The sequence below is a fragment of the Psammomys obesus genome, unplaced genomic scaffold, assembly GCF_907164565.1.
Source record: "Psammomys obesus unplaced genomic scaffold, mPsaObe1.curated_primary_1811, whole genome shotgun sequence".
Lineage (NCBI taxonomy): Eukaryota > Metazoa > Chordata > Mammalia > Rodentia > Muridae > Psammomys > Psammomys obesus.
Window position 1 is genome coordinate 11,620,698 of NW_026585626.1, and position 22,456 is coordinate 11,643,153.

Sequence of the window (22,456 nt, forward strand, 5' to 3'; positions counted from 1 at the left end):
AATTCCCACTATGCAGATGAAGTTATAAACTTATATTCAAAGGCCAGAGACTGCAGAAATTTAACGAGGCCATTGAAGTAACCACTCTGAAGGAGGCCACTAGCTGTTTTGTACTGGCAACAGCTGGCTCACAGTGCTTCTGCTACTATAATGTAATGGGGACCATTACAAAACAAACAAACAAAAAATTGGGTACTATTCTGTGTGACCTGGGCCGGGCCAGCTTTCTTATTTCTCTAGCTGCACACAAAGATGTACAAGCCTTGTTAGTCAGGAGAATAGGACTCTCATTCGGATGAAATGTCTGTGAGTGCCACCAGGCATGATTATCATTTTAGCTGATAGACACAGGACTGTCAACTGTTTGGGGCTTTTTTGTGTAGCAACAAATACAAAGCTGAAATGATGTAATTCATCTTTATTGTCTTGCCTGCTTGTGGAGTTTGGTTGACCTAAGTCTCATGATAAATGCACAACATGACAAAGAATTTGGCGAAAGATCATTAAATTACCTGAATTGTAGCCTATAAAAGTGTGTGTGTGTGTGTGTGTGTGTGGTACTGGGAGACAATCAGTATCCCTGGAGTTACGAAGATTGTGTCTATCAGGAAACTATGCACATTTGGCAAAAACCGAGACAGGTCAAGAACTCTTCACACTAAGAAGATGATGTCACCAGATGCATCTCCTTCTATTCACTGACACATGAAAATGAAAATATATATATATATATATATATATATATTTTCTCTGCTTACAAAGTAAAGTTTAAGAATTCATGGTAGTAATGAAAGCCAGGACTCCGAAAGAGAAAACATGCAGAAGAAGGGGAGCTAGTTAACAGAAAACAAAAGGCATTGCTAAGGATGGATTTTGGCTTGTACTTCTGATTTCAAAACACACCCCCATAACACCCACGAACACACCAGAACAACAACAACAAAAAAAAAATCTTTGTTTGCAACAAAAGCCACAATTAGTGTATGGCAGTGTGTGCCGTTATTAGGAAGAACAGAGGATAGCATACAGATGGGCCTCTTCGAGCTCTGTCACCTGTTTCAGAGTGCCTCCGTTTTAAGGTTGGAGACTATGAGACACTCAGAGCGCGTAAGATGTCCTTACCCACTAAAGGCTTGGTGATAATGGTTTCTGTATTTATAAGTTTAAATCAGTAGAAAACATTTAAATTTAGTTTTTAAAAAAATTAGAAACACATTTTAAGAAATTCACTGTGCAGTTTACTCCTAGTTAAACTATCCATCTTCAAAAAAAAAATTGGAGTGTTTGCTGTGTGGCAATATTTGGTAGAAACTTGGGCTCCTTCAAAATCCAGTAATGGCCTTGCCCTCCCTGCACTCAGCCCACAGGTCCTTGTTCAGTTCTGCTCAATACCAGCTTGTTCCTGATAGAGAATCCCCAACTTGCCTGACTGCGTTTGCTCAAATATTGAACTGGTAAAACAGAAACTAAAAGTTCAGTTTCCAGTAGACCCAATTATCACCTTACCACTTAAATCCATGCCAGGCCAAGCTTAAATTCAAGGCTCTTCTTATACTGACGGTGTTGACAGTACTGGGTTGTTTCTCCATCCTCATGCAGAGAGAGGAAGAGTTGTATAGATGACTATGATTGGCCTTTCCTCTGGGCTGTCTTCTGAATAAGTATTCTCTCCCATGCAGAAATTCTCAAGTAAGCTTAGTTTCTGTGTCCATTATGAAATCCAGCAACATGAGATCCTAACATAAAACCAATTATATAGGGACTAAAGTTTTACATCTGAAGTATTACTTAAGCCATGCATTAAAGCCCTTGTAGGAAGGTGATGCAGTGAACGAGGGAGACAGGTAAAAGTATATTAGTGGAGCTTGTTAAACACAAAAGCAGTAAGCAAGGTGCTCTAGAAATGCTGGCCAATAATGGCGCAGAATATCATTGTTGCAGTCAAGTGTGTGTCAATGGATGGATTTTCACTGCTGGCAAGTCTGTTGTTCCATTTCATGGTGTGTGACAAGAGGTGATGGCTGTGAATAATAGAGGCATTGCCAACACACGCTGGCCCTAGTGAACGAAGAATTGTATGCAGGCTCCTGGGACAAAAAGAAAACAAGGGAGTCTTTGGATGCCCTGGTGTCTGGACTAGAGAAGTGAGTCACTTGGTAGCACAGATAGTGGTTTCCTCATTCCTGTTGTCTGACGGGACTTGGGAAGAGACAAAGTGTTGGGTGGGAGCAATTTGCTGTGTAGATGGTGATGGTGAACTGATTTGACCAACAGTTTAAAGTTCAGACTGAAAGGCTTTTATCCATATAAGGAGAAATAAGAGAGGACAAAGAAAAGGGAAGAAGAGAAATAATATACATGTGGGTGAAAAATAATATGCATGTGGCAAACACACATCAAGTAATGTTCCTTTTATGTCCATTCTCTCACCTTGAGTCAGAAGTCCACATCAACATAATCTTTCCATGTACAAAGTTTCAAAAAACAAAACCTAGGAGTGAGGTGGGGCTTGGAAAGACTCTGTAATAGCTACTGGAATAGAAGATCATTTTCTGCCACATGAATGGCAAAAAAAAAAAAAAAAAATGTAAGGATTTAAGGTTGCTATTGGGGTAAGAGAAAAGCTTTTCTCTGCCTGGGTGTGTGTGTATTGCTTCACTTCACAAAGCTCTGGGGCTAAGTTCTGTAATGAAGACAGAACTCTGTAACTGAACAGTCCTAGATGGAAGCACCCCAACAGTCTGTATTGGAAATTCCCTTTGATCTTTTTAAACCAGGTGGCAGCTTGAATTCTACCACCATTAAAAGTAAAATCTTTGTTTCTATACTTGATCGAGACTAGTGTCTTTCCAATCTTAGAATAAACTCTCAGCAAACCCAGCAGAGACCAGCACACACCACTGCAATAAAACCTACTGTGTTTTCTGTCAGTTACTACCCCCATCGGTGTCACCATGGTTTCCGCCTTCAGGAGATGCTGTCTTTCTTGGTGGAAACTTGTTTTGTTCTTGCAAAGGGGAAGATTCCTTACCTAAAAAGTTAATTCTCTCATGGAATTTTACTAGGGTACAGGGGTGTTTCCGTGGAACACAATGATGGAAATCTTCCTTCACATCATTGGAAATCTCTATTTTCTTGACTTCCATGCTGTTTTTAGTTCCAGCTAAGATAGTAATTTGCCTTTTGGAACAGTTAATTTGTGTTTCTATTCCATGGGTTCTCATTCAGAGTTCATGGCCTCAAAGTTGTAGCGGCTGTACAGTATAAGTTAGTTGTCAAGAATGTGGCTCTAACTAGTTCTGTGTGCCTCTGAAGTTAATGCTGCTTGTTGTCCCATTCCATTTTACTTCAAGGAGAATTAATTCCACTTGTTAACAAAGGCTTCTAAGTTAATGTTATTTTCTGTACAGAAATTAAAATTTATTTTTAGCCTTTAGGAAACATTTTTTTTCCAAGTAGGTAAATCAGCTACTCAAAAACAAAACAATTATTCTCAGATCCTCATCATTAGCAACTGGATTTTTTGCTGGTTTTATAGCTTACTAAAAATGATTAGTCTGTTGACATTCCACATTCAAAACTTTTGTAGGGTGGTGGATAGTGGGGAAGCTTCAATGTTTATTTTAAAATAAATAAAATAAGTTCTCAACTTAAAAAAAAAGAATGTGGCCCTGAAGAAATGGGATTTTTTTTTTATTTTCCAAGCTAGAATTCATTTATTCTGAATTATGGTGTTTACCCTGTAGCAAATCTTTTTTGTTGTTGTTGTTCATATAATTTGCTTTGAAGAGAATTTACTGTTTAATCAGTCTGGAATTGTTTTCTGAGAGTACACTATTTACTTATCTGATGTTGAATTGACAGCCTAAATAACTCTTATCCATGAGGCAATGGTTTATGACAATGTATTCTGTAGAGATTCTGAGCACATTAGCCAGTATCTCCCATCTCCTTCACAAATAATAGCTCCTTTCTCATGTGCTAACATAGCAAGAAATAAAGTCTGAATTCGATATTTTTCATGAATTAAATAGTCTTAAAATCACCGTTTGGGGTCTGAAGAGGTACTACAGCAATTAAGAGTGCTTACTGCTCTTGCAAAGAATAGTTTAGTTCCCAGCACCCATGTCAGGGGGCCCACTTGTAATCCCAGCTCTATGGAATCTGGTACCCTTCTGGGCTCTTAGAACAGCACACTCACATACATACACATATATGCATGCATGTGCATGCGCACACACATATGAACTAAAAGTAAAACAAATTTTATTTAAAATAAAACATCATTTCACTTCTGGGCCTAGTGTTCTGTTTTACACAAGGAGCCTGTCCAGTCCTAGTGCTGTTGGTTAATTTGATCATGAAAATGTTGGATCATTATAAATTTGTTAAAACTTTCAATGAATGCTGTACTTCTTTTTTATTTATTTTTTATTTTATTTTATTTTTTTAAAAATTTTTATTTTTCTTTTTAGTTACAATTTGTTAGCTCTATGTCCCAGCTGTATCCTGCTCCCTAATTCCCTCCCCCTCCCCAACTCTCTCCCTGGTCTTCTCCCTGCCCCTTTCCAAGTCCACTGATAGGGGAGGGCTGTACTTCTTAATATGCCAAAAATTCAAAATCAGTTCTCCAATATGCTAGATTTATCCAGTCCTGAATGAAAAATCAGGTGGGAGCATCCTGACTGAAAACTCAGCTATCAGGTAACCAATCCAGTTAAGTTTGATTCAGGAATGGACCCACTGTGCCCACAGAAAGGGCCATTCAGATGCCCTTTCAGTTATCCCATTTGGTGGCAGAATATATCCTGAAATGCTGATAATGGAGCTAAGGACTCCATAGGATCTTCAGCCTGTCTGTGGACAACAGTCCTGTGCCACTGATTCTTTCACACTCGCCACTGTGCTCCACCGTGAGATTGGGGGGCATGCTCTGCTTCCAGATGTTGAAGATCCTCTGAAAATAAGCCAGAAAGCATCTGTTGGTTTCCTGCAGTTTCACATCAGCACAATGAATTTTGGTGTTGCAGTCTCAGCCAACATGTTGACAATTGTTGAATCATATAACGGTTTCCTTTAGACATTTCTAAATGCCTGAGTTTGAACAGTGCCACCTCCTGTTCTGGGTGCAAGCAAGAATTAGCTTCAGGATGCTCTCGCAGGAAGTAGACTGGATGAACTAGAATGAAGTAGGAATGTGTAGACCATAAAAGTAAAGCTGTCTAGGAAGACAAAACAGACTAACTCAGGAGAGAAAAGGGGGAGTAGAGGCTTTAAAGGGTATGTTCATTATACAGTATACACTTGTACACAAACTGGATAGACGGACATTTTAAAATATGTGTGGAAGAGGTAAAGAAGACTGCCCCAAAACAGCAGCCCTCATTTTGGTATCATTGAGGTTGAAACTGCCCTGTTTGGGTCCTGATGCTGTTTACACAGAGCTCTAACTGCTTCTTTGAGAACCTTTGTGGGTTGTGATAGTAAATTCAAACCACAGCAACAATATTATTAGGTATAAAGTATTAAAATAGAGATGGCAAAGCATTACAACACTGTGTTAGTGTTGGCTAATCCAAAGAGTGGAAATCTGTATGCATTTTGTTTGAGGAGATGCAATCTTCCTTGCGCTGAGGAACAAATAATTCAGAAAGCACAGATTGGAGCCGTATTCAATCTTCTAGTGGACTTGGTGGAGTTTTCTTGTTGTCATTGTCATAGTTGTTGCTGTTGTTTTACTGTTAATATGATGTTAGGAAAAACTTTGTCAGTGGATATTTTTGGTTTAAATGACTACTTTAAGATGGGTCTCATGTTTAAGGATTGTGTCTCCTTTGAGAATCTAATAAATGCTAATGAGTCACCTCTAAAATGAGTGAAGCAGACACAGTACAGTCTGGTTACAATTTAAGGACCCCCTAGTTCCCTGGTAGAACCCAGAATACTCGGGTGTTCATAGTGCTTGCCTGTAGTTCACCACTTCATAGGTCTCTCACCACCCTCTGCTTCATGAAGGTCTTTTCAGCTCTGGACCTGAGTCACAGGAGCTTAGCTAGAAATGTTAAGCTGCTGCTCAGGCAACGCACTGAACAGGGACTCAGTATGCCAGGTGCTTTGTGCATGACATCTGCCCCTCCAAGCACTTGGTGACACCTGTGTTCCAGCCTGCGTTCCATCCACTCTCAAGAAGTGGAAGCTACCGTTGGTGTTAAAATGTCATAGAGCCCTCCTAATTCTTTGTAGTGATTCCCCAGTAACGGATTGAGAGCCCCCTGAGCACACTCATCTCTCCATCTTCTCCAGCATGGATGTAGCTTTTGGAGGGTATAAATCAATTTAGATGCCCAACCCACTCACTCACCTTGAGCTTGGTTAGTTCTGAGTTGGAACAGGCCTTTTATTAAGAAATCTCACTTCCTATCTTTTCTGCTCAAAAACATGTCCGTTCTGTATACTTCTGACTATTGCCGTTGGCTCTGCTTTCTCCATACAGGTAACAACACTGACTCAGGAGGTCTCCCAACTAGGTAAAGATATGAGAAGCATCATGCAACTTCTGCAAAACATCTTGTCACCTCAGCAGCCGTCACGATTTTGTTCTCTGCATCCCAGCCCGATGTGTCCTTCCAGAGAAAGTTTACAGAGTAGGGTGAGCTGGAGTGCTCACCAGCCTTGCCTGCATTTGCAGGCAGGTGGAGCACAGCTTTATGGTGGTAACATCACCTCTGACATCTGGAGTGTGGATCCCACCTCTGTGGGCAGTAGCCCTCAACGAACTGAACTTTATGAGCAAAACCCAGCAGACCGTGAACCACATCATTCTCCAAACCTTGATTATTCCCCCTCCCACTGCCAGGTTATCCAGGAAGGTCACTTGCAGTTCCTAAGGTGCATTTCCCCCCATTCCGACACCACACTGACACCTTTGCAGTCCATCTCAGCCACTCTCTCATCCTCTGTGTGCTCCTCATCAGAAACATCTTTGCACCTGGTTCTCCCAAGTAGATCAGAGGAGGGCAGCGTCACGCATGGACCTGTGAGTTCCTTCAGTTTGGAAAACTTACCAGGCTCTTGGGACCGAGAAGCAACGATGTCAAACGCTACAGAACCCTTGGAGAGCTTTCCAGTAGAAGTTGTCACAAGCACAGCAGATGTAAAGGACAGCAAAGCCATCAATGTATGATATCAGCACATAGAGGCAGCTTCCAATGCCAAACCCACTGCTACATGACAGCTCTTGTTTGCCTTTGGGGCTTCTAGCAGGCATGGAGTCTCAGCAATTTGGTAATACTACAGAAATGAGGGCAAGGGGCCAGGAAAAGGCAGAGCCACCTCTATACTGTAGCAAACACTTTCTAGATCTTAGAAGCATCAAATCTGTTCTGTACAGGTGTTAACTTACTGGTCTGTTTGACGGACTTTGGTAACCATCCAAAGACCCCGAGGGTCTGAGAAGATAGAAATCCCAGACAAAGAGTTTGGGGATTAGCTTTGTCGTAAGTGGCTTTTGTGAAGTGCAGCAAAGGTTTTTCCTGAGTGCCTGATTGTCATTCCCCGACAACATCCACAGCACTGTTGGCCTCCTGAGTGCAGAGCTCCCGCTGATCTATTTTCCTTTTTGTGAAGGCAAAGGAACAATTATCACTGCATGTCATCTCCTAGACAATCAGTCAAGCAGAGCTGGTGACCAGTGGTTAGCTATCCACACGTTATTTGCCATGTAAATGAAAATGTCTTTATTTATCGAAAAAAGAAGCTATTTTTATATCCTTGGTATGAAATATGTATTTAAACTGCTTAAACTATTTATAAAGAAATGAATGTTTTCTTTTCATTTTGGTAAAAAAAAAAAGCTTGCTGTTTTAAAAGGAAATGCACTACTGTTATGTATAGTAAATCAAAAATTATTTATCATTAAGAGGTTGTAGTTTTGAAAGGAATCCCCTTTTATCTGCATGCAATTTGCAAAACAGAAAAAAAATGTACTCTCACATTTCTCGGCTACAGAAGGACAGTGGGATCATATTTTATTAATGAAATAGCAGTGTGGACTCGTTGTGAACTCCATGAAGCCTGGTCTGGTGATGGAGAGGGCTCCTTTTCTCTGCTGACTCATGCAATGCTGTGGACCCCAGCAGCCATGTGCAATACGAGAAGTCCCCTGAGTTGTATTCTGTGGTTTAAGAACCTAAAATTTGTTTGTACAATATGTGATTAACAACCTATATCAAGCCAATTTGGGTTCAAAACTATAAGTGTGTCCTACCCTGGTTCTTCATGTTAGGAGAGGTCAGGAGCCAAGGCACATCTCCAAATGAAGCTAAAACATTTGGACTGTGACTGCCAGGCATAATACCCACTTAGACTGCCCATTGATACCTGGTTAACTCAGGACAGCATTGAGTGTTTAAGGTTAAAGCTCCTCACAGGGCTGGAGGCTACAAAGTAGATGCCATGGGTGTGTAGCAAGAGAAAAGAAACTCCATTACACAGGTTATATGGCTAGGCTGCTCAAAGCTAGAACCCAGAGTGTTCCTGGCATTTCACACACACAAATATCCAAATCCGTGTGCTGTTTGGCAATGATGTAAACACCTTAATTTAAGATGTATATTGTGTCTAAGGGCATTTGGGTTTCATCTTCCCTGACGTTCCTATGAGTTCATATTTTGGAGCTCTTCTGGTTTTATATCCAGCACAGAGGATAAATGATCAGAATCGCATCATTAAAAATATCAAAGCAAGCCAAAGGCCCTGGCGTTGTGATTCATACACCCCAGCCCTGGCTGGGGCAGCACAACAACAGCAAATGCTCTGAAGGACATTCAATGCAGGATGTAATTGTTTGGTGACTTACTCAAGGCCGGACGTGGTCTGGCCTCCATACCTCCAACTTTCAGTCTCTCCTTAGGTTTAGGAGAAACTGAGGGAAAAGAAACAGCTTGGATTTCCTGTGCTCATTTGCACCCCCTCTTTCTTCTCTCATCATTTTAAGTGCTACTTAGAGAGAGCTCATTGGTGTTGTTTCGTGAAGACCCACAAAGCATAGCAGGAGGGCTGATACTGAGGCCGGAGATGTTTAGAAATTGCATGTGGTATAATTACCACATATAATGACCAAAGGATAGTAATGATTAGTTACTATTATTCCTGTTTTTGAACAAATGATTGGGATAAGGCTTTTCTCATCAAATTGTTTTAAATTTTAGAACATATACCCAAATCACCACTTAAGATGTTTCATGTTGACACCCATCTCTTGCTACTTTTTCAAATTTATAAGTAATTCCTTCCTTCCTTCAATGAATAAACACTTGCTTCTATTTTTATAAGAAGGTGAAGAAATAAGAAGACTTAGTATCTAAGGGTGTGAGAAGCCCAGTGGCATGTTTGGAAATACATAGTAATTTTCTTTAAAACACCTTCTTTCCACAACGTTGACCTCAGTGGCTCAAGAAGCAGCTCCCGGACCCACACGGAATTGCACCTAGTTAAGAGCAAGCAGAAACCTCAAAAACGGAAGGGCTCCCAGGGGTTCCTTTCCTGTGAGTGACCTCCTCTCCAGAGCCAACCCCACCTCCACCTTGACACACAGAAATCTTCTGTATCTGAGGCAGCACTGAATGAGCTGATTTGTTTGATCTGGGTGATTCATGACATGATGTTACTATAGGAAATGAAAACTTTGGGTATGAGGTTCTCTATGGATGGCTGCCCAACAAAGAACAGAGGGTTCCACATTCTCATCAGCATTGTAGTTTTGGATTCCAACATTTCTCCCCTCACCCATCCACTGCTGAAGAGGAAACCCCAGAGAACGTAGATTTTTTTTCTTTTCTTTACCAAGCCCACATTTTAAAAAATAACATTCAGTGCAAAAAAAAAATTAAAGAGGCTGCTATGAACACTTGCTGCTCTTTCAGAGGACCCAAGTTCAATTACCATCTACACGAGGTGGCTCACAATCACCTATATCTCCAGCCCTAGGGGATACCTTAGGATCTTCCAGCCTCCTCAGGTTTCCACACACAGCTGTTCATATGTGCATACATACATACATGCATACTTACTTTTAAATGAAATATAATAATATTGGAGACATAAATCTCCTATGCTGCAGTTCTGCCTAAAGAAACTAGACAAACAGACTTTGTGAGATTTGTCCAGTTTAAGAAGAATTTGGTGATAATCAAAGCTGCTTGTAGAGCTTGTTAACATCTGCAGCATGCAATCTCCTCTCAGAGACTGGCTACGGAACAGAATGGTGCTGTTCTGAATGATCTAGATTGTCAGGTACGAGCTGGGGTGCTTAAAACATTGGACATCAAGCTCCAAGCCAGTGACTTTGGGTGGAGCCTGAGGAAATTACCACTTGGTGAGCTCCCTGGGTGATAAACATATTGTAAAAATTAACAAATGCTGTTCTAAACTCTACCTAAATACAACTGTACATTATACTGATGGGTATGTAGGTAGACCAGCATCTATAAAAGAGCTGTGAGTCTGTAGCTGTACTGTGCATAAGCTTGCTTAGGCTCAAAACAAATCTCCAACTCTAGCTCAAATTATGTATTTCTCAGAGGATCTTAGGAAGGTAGACATTCAGAACTCTGACTTAAAGATACAGGCTGGATGGTCCTTGCTGCATGATCTCAGGAAGTTTTTTTTTGACACTTCTGAGCTTCAGTTTATTCACTTAAAACTTGAGGCTTACACTACTTCTAACTTGCAGAGCCTCTGAGAATTAATGGAGCAATTTAAGTGAAAGCCCACTGCCTAAGCAGTGGCATAGTAAATGACAAGTCATCCCCTAGTCTTCAGTTCTAGCTCCTCTCCCGCTTTCCTTCTCTTTGCCTTCTGTTTCTTTCTCCCTCAACACTCATCCGCCATCCTTGCCTCCAGCTGCCTCCTCCCCAGCTTCTCCTGGCTTTCTCTTTACCATCTTTCTCGTTTTCCTTTACCTCTCCCTTCCTCCTTTCCTCTCCCTCCCTCTGTTCCCTGTCTCAGGTTAATCTCTGAAACATGAGACTTGATGAAATCTTCACTTCATAGGTCAGACTACAACTTTCATACCACCACGGGGCCCTCGCACTGCAGCCAACCACGGTGGCAACCAGGCCAGCACTCACCTGTAATGAAACGTGTAATGGAAGCAACAAGGTAAGAAAAAAAAATATTGTACTTGCTCCCAGCCTCCTTAGCCCCCAACTATGTGCTTTTGGGCTTATTTGAGTGAGCTACAGTAATTAAAATATTTTATAAACCTCTTTACAATTACATAAAGACTCCTGGAATTTACTCACTAACAGGAATGGGCTTTATAAACACATGGCTTTTTTTTTCTATTTGTCCATTTCCATTCCGAAACCACAAAACAAACAAACAAAAAAACTGTACCTATTAATAAAGCAGAAGACTCTCAGTGGTGGCGTGGTCCTTATCCTTCAGAGCTGATAAAATTCTCACCTGTTCACCACAGCCTTCAACGCTTCCCCTGGAGCCCCAGGGAGCCAGAGAGCCCCTCCAGAAAGAAGGAGCAAAATGTCACTCCCCACAGCTACTGTCCTGAAAGAACTTGTTCCCTGCTTTCCATCTTTTAACAGAGTTCTGAGTAAATAGCTCTTGAAAGATGTTCTGAAAAAGCTCTGAATCAGCCAGGCAAAGAACCCCCATATCCACAGCTTTATATTCATAATAGTCAGAACCTGGAAACAACCTAGATGTCCCTCAGTGAAGGAATGGATACAGAAATTGTGGTACATTTACACAATGGAATACTACTCAGCAATTAAAAACAAGGAAATCATGAAATTTGCAGGCAAATGGTGGGAACTAGGAAAGAATATCCTGAATGAGGTAACCCAGAAGCAGAAAGACACACATGGTATAAACTCACTTATAAGGATATTAACCATATTATGTAAGCTAAATATAGTAAAATCTATATTCTTAAAGAAGCTAAACATGAAAGAGAACCTATAGAAGATGCTTAATCCTAATTCAGAAGGGCAAACAGGACAGGAAGTAGGAGAAGACAGGAAACAGAACAGAAGCCTTCCACAGAGAGACTCTGAATGACTCTACCAAGCAGGGTATCGAAGAAGATGCAGAGATTCATAGCCAAATTTGGGGCAGATTACAGGGAATGTACCCCAACTGTCCTGCTCAGAGAACTGGTATGGTCACAAAAGCTGCCATTGCCACTGTTCTTGGTGTCTATGGAGTTCCTTGATAACATTTGCACTGAAGCTCAGGAGTGCTTGAGTTGAAATCAGTTTCCTGAATGTTGCCTTGGTAACCTGTTGCCTGAAATAAGTGATGATATTTCTACTACTGTGTTCAGACAGTCTGTGCAATCAAATCAACTAGCAACCTTTGTCTTCTGATACTCAAGCAGAACTGAAGCCCTGGACATGAACTACCACTCCATTGTCGACAGGAGATACCTCCTGAGGGAGGAGTTAGGCCCAATACATTTGCATGTGGTCATAAGATGCTCACCAGTTTCTTCCCAGAAACTCAATACTTTCTGTTTGAACTATTCCTCATTTTTAAGTCATGCTGAAAAATAAACATGTCCTCCAATTAGAAACAGCTTTCTGCACACCATCTCTTTTATTTCTGAAGTATAGCCTGGAGACATGCTTATGAAAATGCTGTTATAGGATCACTTATAAGGCTGAGCTTGAGAGAAGAATAATTATTGACTAGAGCATAGGATCATAACTGTAGATCTTGTGTCTTCATGTCCCCAAACCTGAATGCAGTAGGTGCAAGACTTAACTCATGTTTGGTTCAAATAGCTGGTTTACTCAGACATCAGAGTTTCCAGGTTTCAATGCAGAATTATGCCATGAATCAACCATAGCAGCAACACCATGCTTTTTTTAAATTTTAAATCCCCATTTATTCAATAACAATGATACAGTTTAGAATTATAACACAAAATGAAAAGAAGTAAGTTTCTCATTGTTTCATATTCTGTCATGTTTCTCTTTGAGAGTCAACAGACACTGAGGAAATCCAAACAATCATTAGGACTTACTTCAAAAGTCTATATGCCACAAAATTTGAAAATATAAATGAAATAGACAATTTTCCTGATCGATTTGACTTACCAAAGCTGAATCAGGACCAGGTAAATCAATTAAATAATCCTGTATCCCCCAAAGAAATAGAAGCAGTCATCAAAAGTCTCCCATCCAAAAAAAGCCCAGGACCAGATGGCTTCAGCACAGAATTCTACCAGACCTTCAAAGAAGAGCTAACTCCAATTCTCTTCAAACTATTCCACAAAATAGAAACAGAAGGAATATTACCAAACTCATTCTATGAAGCCACAGTCACCTTGGTACCTAAACCTCACAAAGACTCAACAAAGAAAGAGAATTTCAGGCCAATCTCAAAAATACTTAACAAAATACTTGCAAACCGAATCCAAGAACACATCAAAGATATTATCCACTATGACCAAGTAGGCTTCATCCCAGGTATGCAGGGGTGGTTCAATATACGGAAATCCATCAATGTGATCCACCATATTAACAAACTCAAAGAAAAAAACACCATGCTCTTTGACCACACTTGCTTAAAATAACATGCCACCTAGGGTCTGCTTATAGAGACAGTACCATGAGAGCATGTCATAGAGAAAGTATTCTTGTATCACCAGAAATGATTACTTTTTTAAAAATTATTAATATTAATAAATTATTTGGTATAAAATGATGAGCCTTTCCTTCATGTCTATTGGACAAAAATATTGGTCCTTTATAAAACAATAGCTTCTGTTAAAACACAAGATTTAATTAGAAAATCTTTATTATTATTATTATTATTATTAATTCATTTTTCACTCACTTTACAGCCTGATCACATCCCCTCTCCATTCTCTCCTTCTAGCTCCACCTTCACACCCATCCCCACATACCCCCATCCTTAGAGAAGGAAAATGCCACTCCTGGGTACCAACCCTGGTACAGCAAGTGGCAGCAGACCAGGCACATCTTCTCCCACTGTGGTCAGACAAAGCATCCCAACTACGTAAAAGAGATTCAAATGGCAGCAACAGAGTCAGGGATGCACCCGCTCTAACTGTTAGGAGGCCCACGTGAAGAAGGAGCTGCACACCTGCTGCTCACGTGCAGGGGGCCTACATCCAACCCATTCACGCTCTTACGTTGGTGGCTCAGTCTCTGTGAGCCCCATGGGCCCAGATTAGCTGACTCTGTAGGTCATCTGTGGTGTCCTTGACCCCTCCAGCGTCCTCTATCCTTTCTCCCACTCTTCCACAGAATTCCCCAAGCTCAGCATATTCTTTGGCTGTGGGTCCTGCATCTGTTTCCATCAGCTGTTGTATGAAGCACCTCAGAAGATGGCTATGGCAGGCTCCTGTCTGCAAGCATAGCAAAGTATCATTAATAGTGTCAGGGGCTGGCTATCTCCAATGAGATGGCTCTCAAGTTGGACTAGTTATTGGTTGACCATTTCCTCAATCTCTGCTCCATCCTTATACATGAACTACTTGTAGGCAGGACAAATCTTGGGTGGAAGGTTTTGTGTGTGGGTTGGGGTCCTCCTCCTTCCACTGGGGATCCCACCCGGCTATAGGAAGTGGCGTCTTCACGCTCCATATCGATGCTGGTAGAAATCTCAGCTAGGTTCACCTCCATAGATTCCCAGAAGCTGCCCCTGTTGCAGAGGTGCTCCCACTGATTTCAGTTCTTTCATCCAGCCTTCCCCATTCCCCAGTCCTTATCCCCACTCCTGTTCCCCTACCTATCCCTCTTCCACCCAGCTCCTAAGTGCTAGGACGGCTGTTGATTTTCTTTAGTAAATTTTTTATCCAGCCACTTTGCTAAAGATGTTTAACAGCTATAGGAGTTCCCTTAAAGAATTTAGGGGTCATTTTTATACATCATCTGTATCAAAGTGATACTTTGACTTCTTCTGTTCCAATTTGTATCCCCTTGTCCTCATTTAGTTTTCTTATTGCTCTAGCTAGAACTTCAAGTACTATATTGAATAGACACAAAGAGCTTGGGCAGCCTTATCTTTGATTTTAGTGGAATTGTTTTAGATGCTCTACATTTAGCTTGATATTGGCTATTGGTTTGCTCTATATTGCCTTTATTGTGATTAGGTATGTGCCATTTATCTCTGATCTCTCTCATACTTTTAACATGAAGGAGTGTTGGATTCTGTCAAAGGATTTTTTCAGTATCTAAAGAGATGTTTTTTCTTCTTTCAGTTTGTTTATATGGTAGATTACATTGATAGAGTTTTATATATTGAACCATCCCTGCATCCCTGGGATGAAGTCTACTTGATCATGGTAGATGATATTTTGGATCTGTCCTTGATTGGGTATGGGAATATTTTATTGAGTATTTTTGCATCAATATTCATATGGGGAATTGGTCTGAAATCCTCTTTCTATGTTAGGTTTTTGTGTGGTTTAGGTATCAAGGTGACTGTGGCCTCATAGAATGGGTCTGGCAATGTTCCTTCTGTTTTCTGTTTGGTGGAAAAATTTGAGGAGTATTGGTATTAGCTTTGTAAGCCTGGTAGAATTCCGTGCTAAAATTGCCTAGTCCTGGGCTTTTGTTGTTGGTGGTGGTGGTGTTATTGGAAGAATTGTCATAACTGGTTCTATTTCCTTAGGGATTATAGGACTATTTAGATAGTTTAACTGATCTTTATTCAACTTTGGTAAGTGGTATATTTCTAGAAAATTGTTCAATTGTTCATTATGTTTAGATCCTCTAATTCTGTGGAGTACAGGCTTTTGAAATAAGCCCTATTAATTCTTTGGCTTTCCTTGGTGTCTGTTCTTATTGTCCCCCTTTTCATTTTGATTTTGTTAACTTAGATACTGTATCTCTGCCTTTTAGTTAGTTTGGCTAAGGGGTTGTCTAGCTTGTTGATTTTCTCCTGGCGCTACCATCTTGTCCCTCCCTGTTATTGTGTCGCTAGAAAAGTTTCTAAGCTCTTGGTTTTGTTCACTCTTTGTATTTATAATTTATTGATTTAAACCTTTAGTTTGATTATTTAATGTCATCTACTACTCTTAGGTGTTCTTGCTTCTTTTTGTTCTAGAATTTTCAGGTGTGGTTTTAAATTGTCAGTATGAGATGTTTCTAATTTCTCTAGGAAGACTCTTAGTGCTATGAACATTCGCCTTAGCACTGCTTTACTGTGTACCAGAAGTTTGAGTATGTGTGCCTTCATTTACCTTTAATTCTAGCAAGTGTTTAATTTCTTTCCTTATTTCTTCCCTGATCAGTGATCATTGTCTAGAGAGTTGTTCAGTTCCATTAGTTTGTAGACTTTCTGTTGTTTCTTTTGTTGTTGAAGGCTACCTTTAGTCCATGCTGGTCTGATAAGATACAAAGAGTTGAGTTATTTCAACTTTCCTGTATCTGTGGAGGTTTGCATTGTGACTGACTATATGATCAGTTTTGGAGGAGGTCATGTGACATGCTATAAAGAAGGTATTTGTGCATTTGTTCTGTAGATATCTATTAGATCCTTTTGATTCATAACATTGGTTAGTGTCATTATTTCTCTATTTAGTTTCTGTCTCAATGACCTTTCCAGTGGTGATAGCAGAGTATTGAAGTCTCCCACTATTAATGTGTGGATTTTGATGTGTCATTTAAACTTTAGTAATGTTTCTTTTACAAATTTGCATGCCCTTGCATTTGGGGCATATATGTTAAGAATTGAGATGTCATCTTGGTCGATTTCTCCTCTGATGAGTATGAAGTGTCTTCTCCATCTCTTTTGACTATTTTTGGTTAAAAGTATTTTATTAGATATTAGAATGGTACTCCAGCTTGCTTCTCAGTTATGTTTGCTTAGAAAATTTTCTAGCGACACAATAACAGGGAGGGACAAGATGGTAGCACCAGGAGAACACTGCGTCTGAGGAGCAGGACAACATTTTCCATACAGCGACCAAGAGACTGAACTCTGGGCCCTAAAACAACAACGATCATGTTTCCCAGGTGAGAGGAAACCCCCACTGCATGGGAATCAGTCGGGTCCCCGCTCAGGCCACCAAGCCAGAAACCGGAAGAGATCCAGGGTCATGAAGGCACTAGGTCGCTGGACCAGAGCTGCAAGCTTGCGTGTCCTGATCACCTTCCCAGGCTGAAGGGTGGGCACAAAAAAACCAGAGACTGAGAGTCCCAGTCGCGAGAAAACCCCATAGGGAAGGAAGACAATGGGGCTGGCCACGGGTCACCCAGTCTTTCCCTGGAAAATGTCTTGCAGACCAGCGGGTATGAGCTGCCATCACTGAACTGGGCTCCAGCCACAAGCACAGACAGTTGTTGCATGCCCAGCTCTCCGGCACAGACAGAGCTGTGCGCCCCACGGCACCAGAGACTGGCAGTCTCTTTTGGGAGAAATTCTCACAGGGAATGAAGCAAACAGGACAGACTTAGTCCACCCAGTATATCCCTAGAAAAGGTCCCGCAGACCAGCAAACCCAGCAACTTACTGTGCACCAGATAGCCTGCTGTTACCAGGCGAGCAGTACCCACCTGCCACAGATTACCGCTTGAGTACTGGAGCACAGAGCCCCAAATTCAGACCTATAAAAGCCCGGAATGCCCAAGATCAACCCCCAGATACTGTTCCAAGGGGCAACCAGTTCTCCCTAACAAAACTGACCAAACCACGGGACACACATGTTACAACAGCAGATCACTAAGCAAGAAACCCAGAAGCAGGGCAGCTGTCTCCAGGACTTCTCCAGGTGAGAGGAGAGCCCTCTCGACTAACAAGGATCACAGTTACCACTCAGGTCTCTACTCCTGAGGTGAACAGCAGCACCTCGTGAAAAACACCAGCCCTCCAGTGACTATACCCAAAAAGCTGACAAGTCTTCCTTCAGGAAAAACCATCTTCCTGCCAAGGGGATTCTCCCCTCCACAGATTCCAGGAACCCCCAGAAACTAACTCCAAACACCTAAGATAGCCCAATGGATAGAGGCCAGTGTAAAAGCTCAACCAACAAAAGACAGAGCAATATGGCATCTCCGGAACCCAGTTATCCAGGGGCAAGTAGCCCTGGACACCCCAGCATAATTGAAATTCAAGAAGATGACCTAACATCTATGCTCATGAAGAGGATAACAGAGGAAACAAAAAAAAAATGTGTAAAGACCTAGAGGAAGATAAACTCAAACAGATTATGGCCATCCGTAAAGAAACAGAGGAAGATAAAAACAAACATATTATGGACATCCGTAAAGAAATAAAGGAAGTTGCAGCCAAATAGTTTGTGGCCTTTAGAAAGGAAATGCTTAAATCACTGAAAGAAATAAAAGCAATAGAGGAATGTTCAAACAAACCACTGAAGAAATTGAAGGAAAAACAGGAAAATACAGTCAGACAGGTGAAGGAAATCAACAAAATGGCTCAAGATCTGAAGTTAGAATTGGAAAAATTAAAGAAAACACAAATGGAAGAAATTGTGGAAAGAAAGAACTTAGGGAAGAAAACAGGACCTACAGAGGTTAGCATAACCAATAGATTACAAGAGATGGAAGAAAGAATCTCAGGTGTGGAAGATACAATGGAAGAAATCGATGTATCTGTCAAAGAAAATGTTAAATCTAAAAAATTCTGACACAAACAGTCCAAGAAAATCAAGACAACATAAAAAGACAAAACCTAATAATATTAGGAATAGAGGAAAAAGAAGATTCCCAGATCCAAGGCCCAGAAAATATTTTCAACAAAATCATTGAAGAAAATTTCCCCAATTTAAAGGAGAGGCCAATAAGAATACAAGAAGCATACAAACCACCCAATAAATTAGACCAGAAAAGAAAATCCTCCTGCCACATAGTAATCCAACAGTAAGTATACAGAACAAAGAAAAAAAAGGCCAAGTAACATATAATGGCAAACTCATTATAATCACACCTGACTTTTCAACAGAGACTATGGAAGCAAGAAGGGCCAGGACAGATATCATGCAGAACCTAAAAGAACACAGATGTCAGCCCAGGCTACTATACCCAACAAAACTCTCAGTCCTTATAAACGGAGAAAACAAAATATTCAATGAAAAAAACACATTTCAACAATACCTACACAGAAACCCAGCATTACAGAAGACACTAGAAGGGAAAATACAACCCAAGAAAAATAGCTACTTTCAAGAAAACACAGGAAATAATTAACCTCGCTACAGTAAAACAGAAAGCAACCAAGCACACAACCTTATGACCACAGCCAACATCAAAACCAAAGGATCTAACAGCCACTGGCCATTAATCTCTCTCAACATCAATGGACTCAATTCTCCAATAAAAAGACACAGACTAACAGAATGGATGCGTAAACAAAACCCAGAAATCTGTTGCATACAAGAAACACACCTAAGGCACAAAGATAGACATTACCTGAGGGTAAAGGGCTGGAAGATGGCTTTCCAAGAAAATAGACCCAAGAAGCAAGCAGGAGTAGCCATTCTAATATCTGATAAAATAGACCTTCAACCAAAATTAGTAAAAAGAGATGGGGAAGGTCATTTCATACTCATCAAGGGAAAATTCCACCAGGAAGACATCACAATTCTGAACATCTATGCCCCAAATACAAGAGCACCTACATTTGTTAAAGAAACATTGAAAAAACAGAAACCACACATAGATCCCCACACATTAATAGTGGGAGACTTCAACACCCCACTCTCAACAAAGGACAGGTCAACAAAACAGAAATTAAACAAAGAAACAATGTCTCTAACAGAGGTCATGAATCAAATGGACCTAACAGACATTTACAGAACCTTACATCCAAACACAAAAGAATTTACCTTCTTCTCAGCACCTCACGGAACCTTCTCCAAAATAGACCATATAGTTGGTCACAAAGTGAGCCTAAACAGATACATGAAGATTGAAATAATCCCTTGTATCCTATTTGATCACCATGGAATAAAGCTGGACCTCAACAAAAGAAATACCAAGAAGCCTACACACACATGGAAACTGAACAACTTGCTACTAAATGACAGCTGGGTCAGGGAAGAAATAAAGAAATAAATTAAAGTCTTCCTAGAACTCAATGAAAATGAAGGCACAACATACCCAAACTTGTGTGACACAACGAAAGCAGTACTAAGAGGAAAGTTCATAGCACTAAGTGTCTTCAAGAAGAAATTCGAGACAGCTCATTCAAGCAACTTATTGGCCCACTTAAAAACCCCAGAAAAAGAAGAAGCAGACACACCCAAAAGGAGTAGATGACTGGAAATAATCAAACTCAGGGCTGAAATCAATCAATTAGAAACAAATAAAACAATTCAAAGAATCAATGAAACCAAGAGCTGGTTCTTTGAGAAAATCAACAATATAGATAAACCCTTAGCCAAACTAACTAAAAGGCAGAGAGACATCATCCAAATCAACAAAATCAGAGATGTAAAGGGGGCATAACTACGGACACTGAGGAAATCCAAACAATCATTAGGACTTACTTCAAAAGTCTATATGCCACAAAATTTAAAAATATAAATGAAATGGACAATTTTCTTGATCGATTCTACTTACCAAAGCTGAATCAGGACCAGGTAAATCAATTAAATAGTCCCATATCCCCCAAGGAAATAGAAGCGGTCATCGAAATTCTCCCATCCAAAAAAAGCCCAGGACCAGATGGTTTCAGCGCAGAATTCTACCAGACCTTCAGAGAACAGCTAACTCCAGTTCTCTTCAAACTATGCCACAAAATAGAAACAGAAGAAACACTACCAAACTCATTCTATGAAGCCATAGTCACCTTGGTACCTAAACCTCACCAAGACCCAACAAAGAAAGAGAATTTCAGGCCAATCTCCATTATGAACATCGATGCAAAAATACTCAACAAAATACTTGCAAATCAAATACAAAAACACATCGAAGATATCATCCACTATGACCAAGTAGGCTTCATCCCAGGTATGGTGGGATGGTTCAATATACAGAAATTCATCAATGTAACCTAGCACACAAACAAGCTAAAAGAAAAACAAAACAAAACACATAATAATCTCCTTAGATGCTGAAAAAGCATTTGACAAAATCCAACACCAATTCATGTTTAAAATGTTGGAGAGATCAGAGATAGAAGGCACATACTTAAACATAGTAAAGACAATATACAGCAAGCCTAGACCCAATATCAAACTAAATGGAGAGAAACTTAAATCAATCCCACTGAAATCAGGGACAAGACAAGGCTGTCCACTCTCCCCATATCTTTTCAAGATAGTTCTAAAAATTCTTGCTGGAGCAATAAGATAATTAAAGGAGATCAAGGGGATACAAATTGGAACAGAAGAAATCAAAGTAGCACTACTTGCAGATGATATGATAGTATACATGAATGACCCCAAAATTCTCCCAGGGAACTCCTACAGCTGATGAACACCTTCAGCCACAAAATTAACTCAAATAAAAAATCAGTAGGCCCCCTGTATACTAAAGACAAAAGGACTGAGAAAGAAATTAGGAAAACAACAACCTTCAAAATAACCACAAAGGACATAAAGTACCTTGGTGTGAACCTATCCAAGAAAGTCAAAGACATGCATGAAAAAATTTTCAGTCTCTGAAAAAAAAAATAAAAGAAGATATCAGAAGATGGAAAGATGCTCATGGCTGGGCAGGATTGCCATATTAACAATGGCCATCTTACCAAAAGCAGTCTACAAATTCAATGCAATTCCCATCAAATTACCAACACAATTCTTTACAGACTTTGAAAGAAAAATTCTCAACTTCATATGGAATAACAAGAAACCCAAAATCACTAAAAGAATCCTTTACAATTAAAGATCTTCTGGAGGTATCTTCACCCCTGATCTCAAGCTGTACTATAGAGCAACAGTAGTAAAAACTGCATGGTACTGGTATAGAGACCATCTGGTGGATCAATGGAATCAAATAGAAGATCCAGAAATAAATCCACACACTTATGGACACCTGATTTTTTACAAAGATGCCAAACCCATACAATGGGGAAAAAAGCATCTTCAACAAATGGTGCTGGTCTAACTGGAAAAATGCAAATAGATCCATACTTATCATGTTGTATTAAACTAAAGTCCAAGTGGATCAAAGACCTCAACATAAAACCAGACACACTAAACCTCTTAGGAGAAAAAGTGGGGAAGAGCCTCATTTGCACAGGAGACAACTGCCAGAACAGAACACCAACAGCACAGGCTCTAAGATAATCAATAAATGGGTCCTCATGAAACGGAAAAGCTTCTGTAAAGCAAAGGACACTGTTGTCAGAACAAAACGACAGCCTACAGATTGGGAAAAGGATCTTCACCAACCCTATATCTGACAGAGGACTAATATCCAGTATACATATAGAACTAAAGATGTTAAAATCAACAAAACAAGTAATCGAATTAAAAAACGGGGTTCAGAGCTAAACAGAG

The 22,456-nt window shown here is 40.3% G+C and overlaps 1 protein-coding gene across 1 annotated transcript in view; it reads left to right on the forward strand.

Moving 5' to 3' along the window:
- Kcnh8 (potassium voltage-gated channel subfamily H member 8) overlaps positions 1–7,594 on the forward strand; it is a 427,312-nt gene extending 419,718 nt beyond the window's left edge. Inside the window, exon 16 of the mRNA XM_055614910.1 lies at positions 6,494–7,594. Within this exon, the coding sequence (XP_055470885.1) occupies positions 6,494–7,183 (690 nt within the window). The 3' untranslated portion in view covers positions 7,184–7,594. The remainder of the gene's footprint in view (positions 1–6,493) is intronic.
- The last annotated feature ends 14,862 nt before the right edge of the window (positions 7,595–22,456 follow it).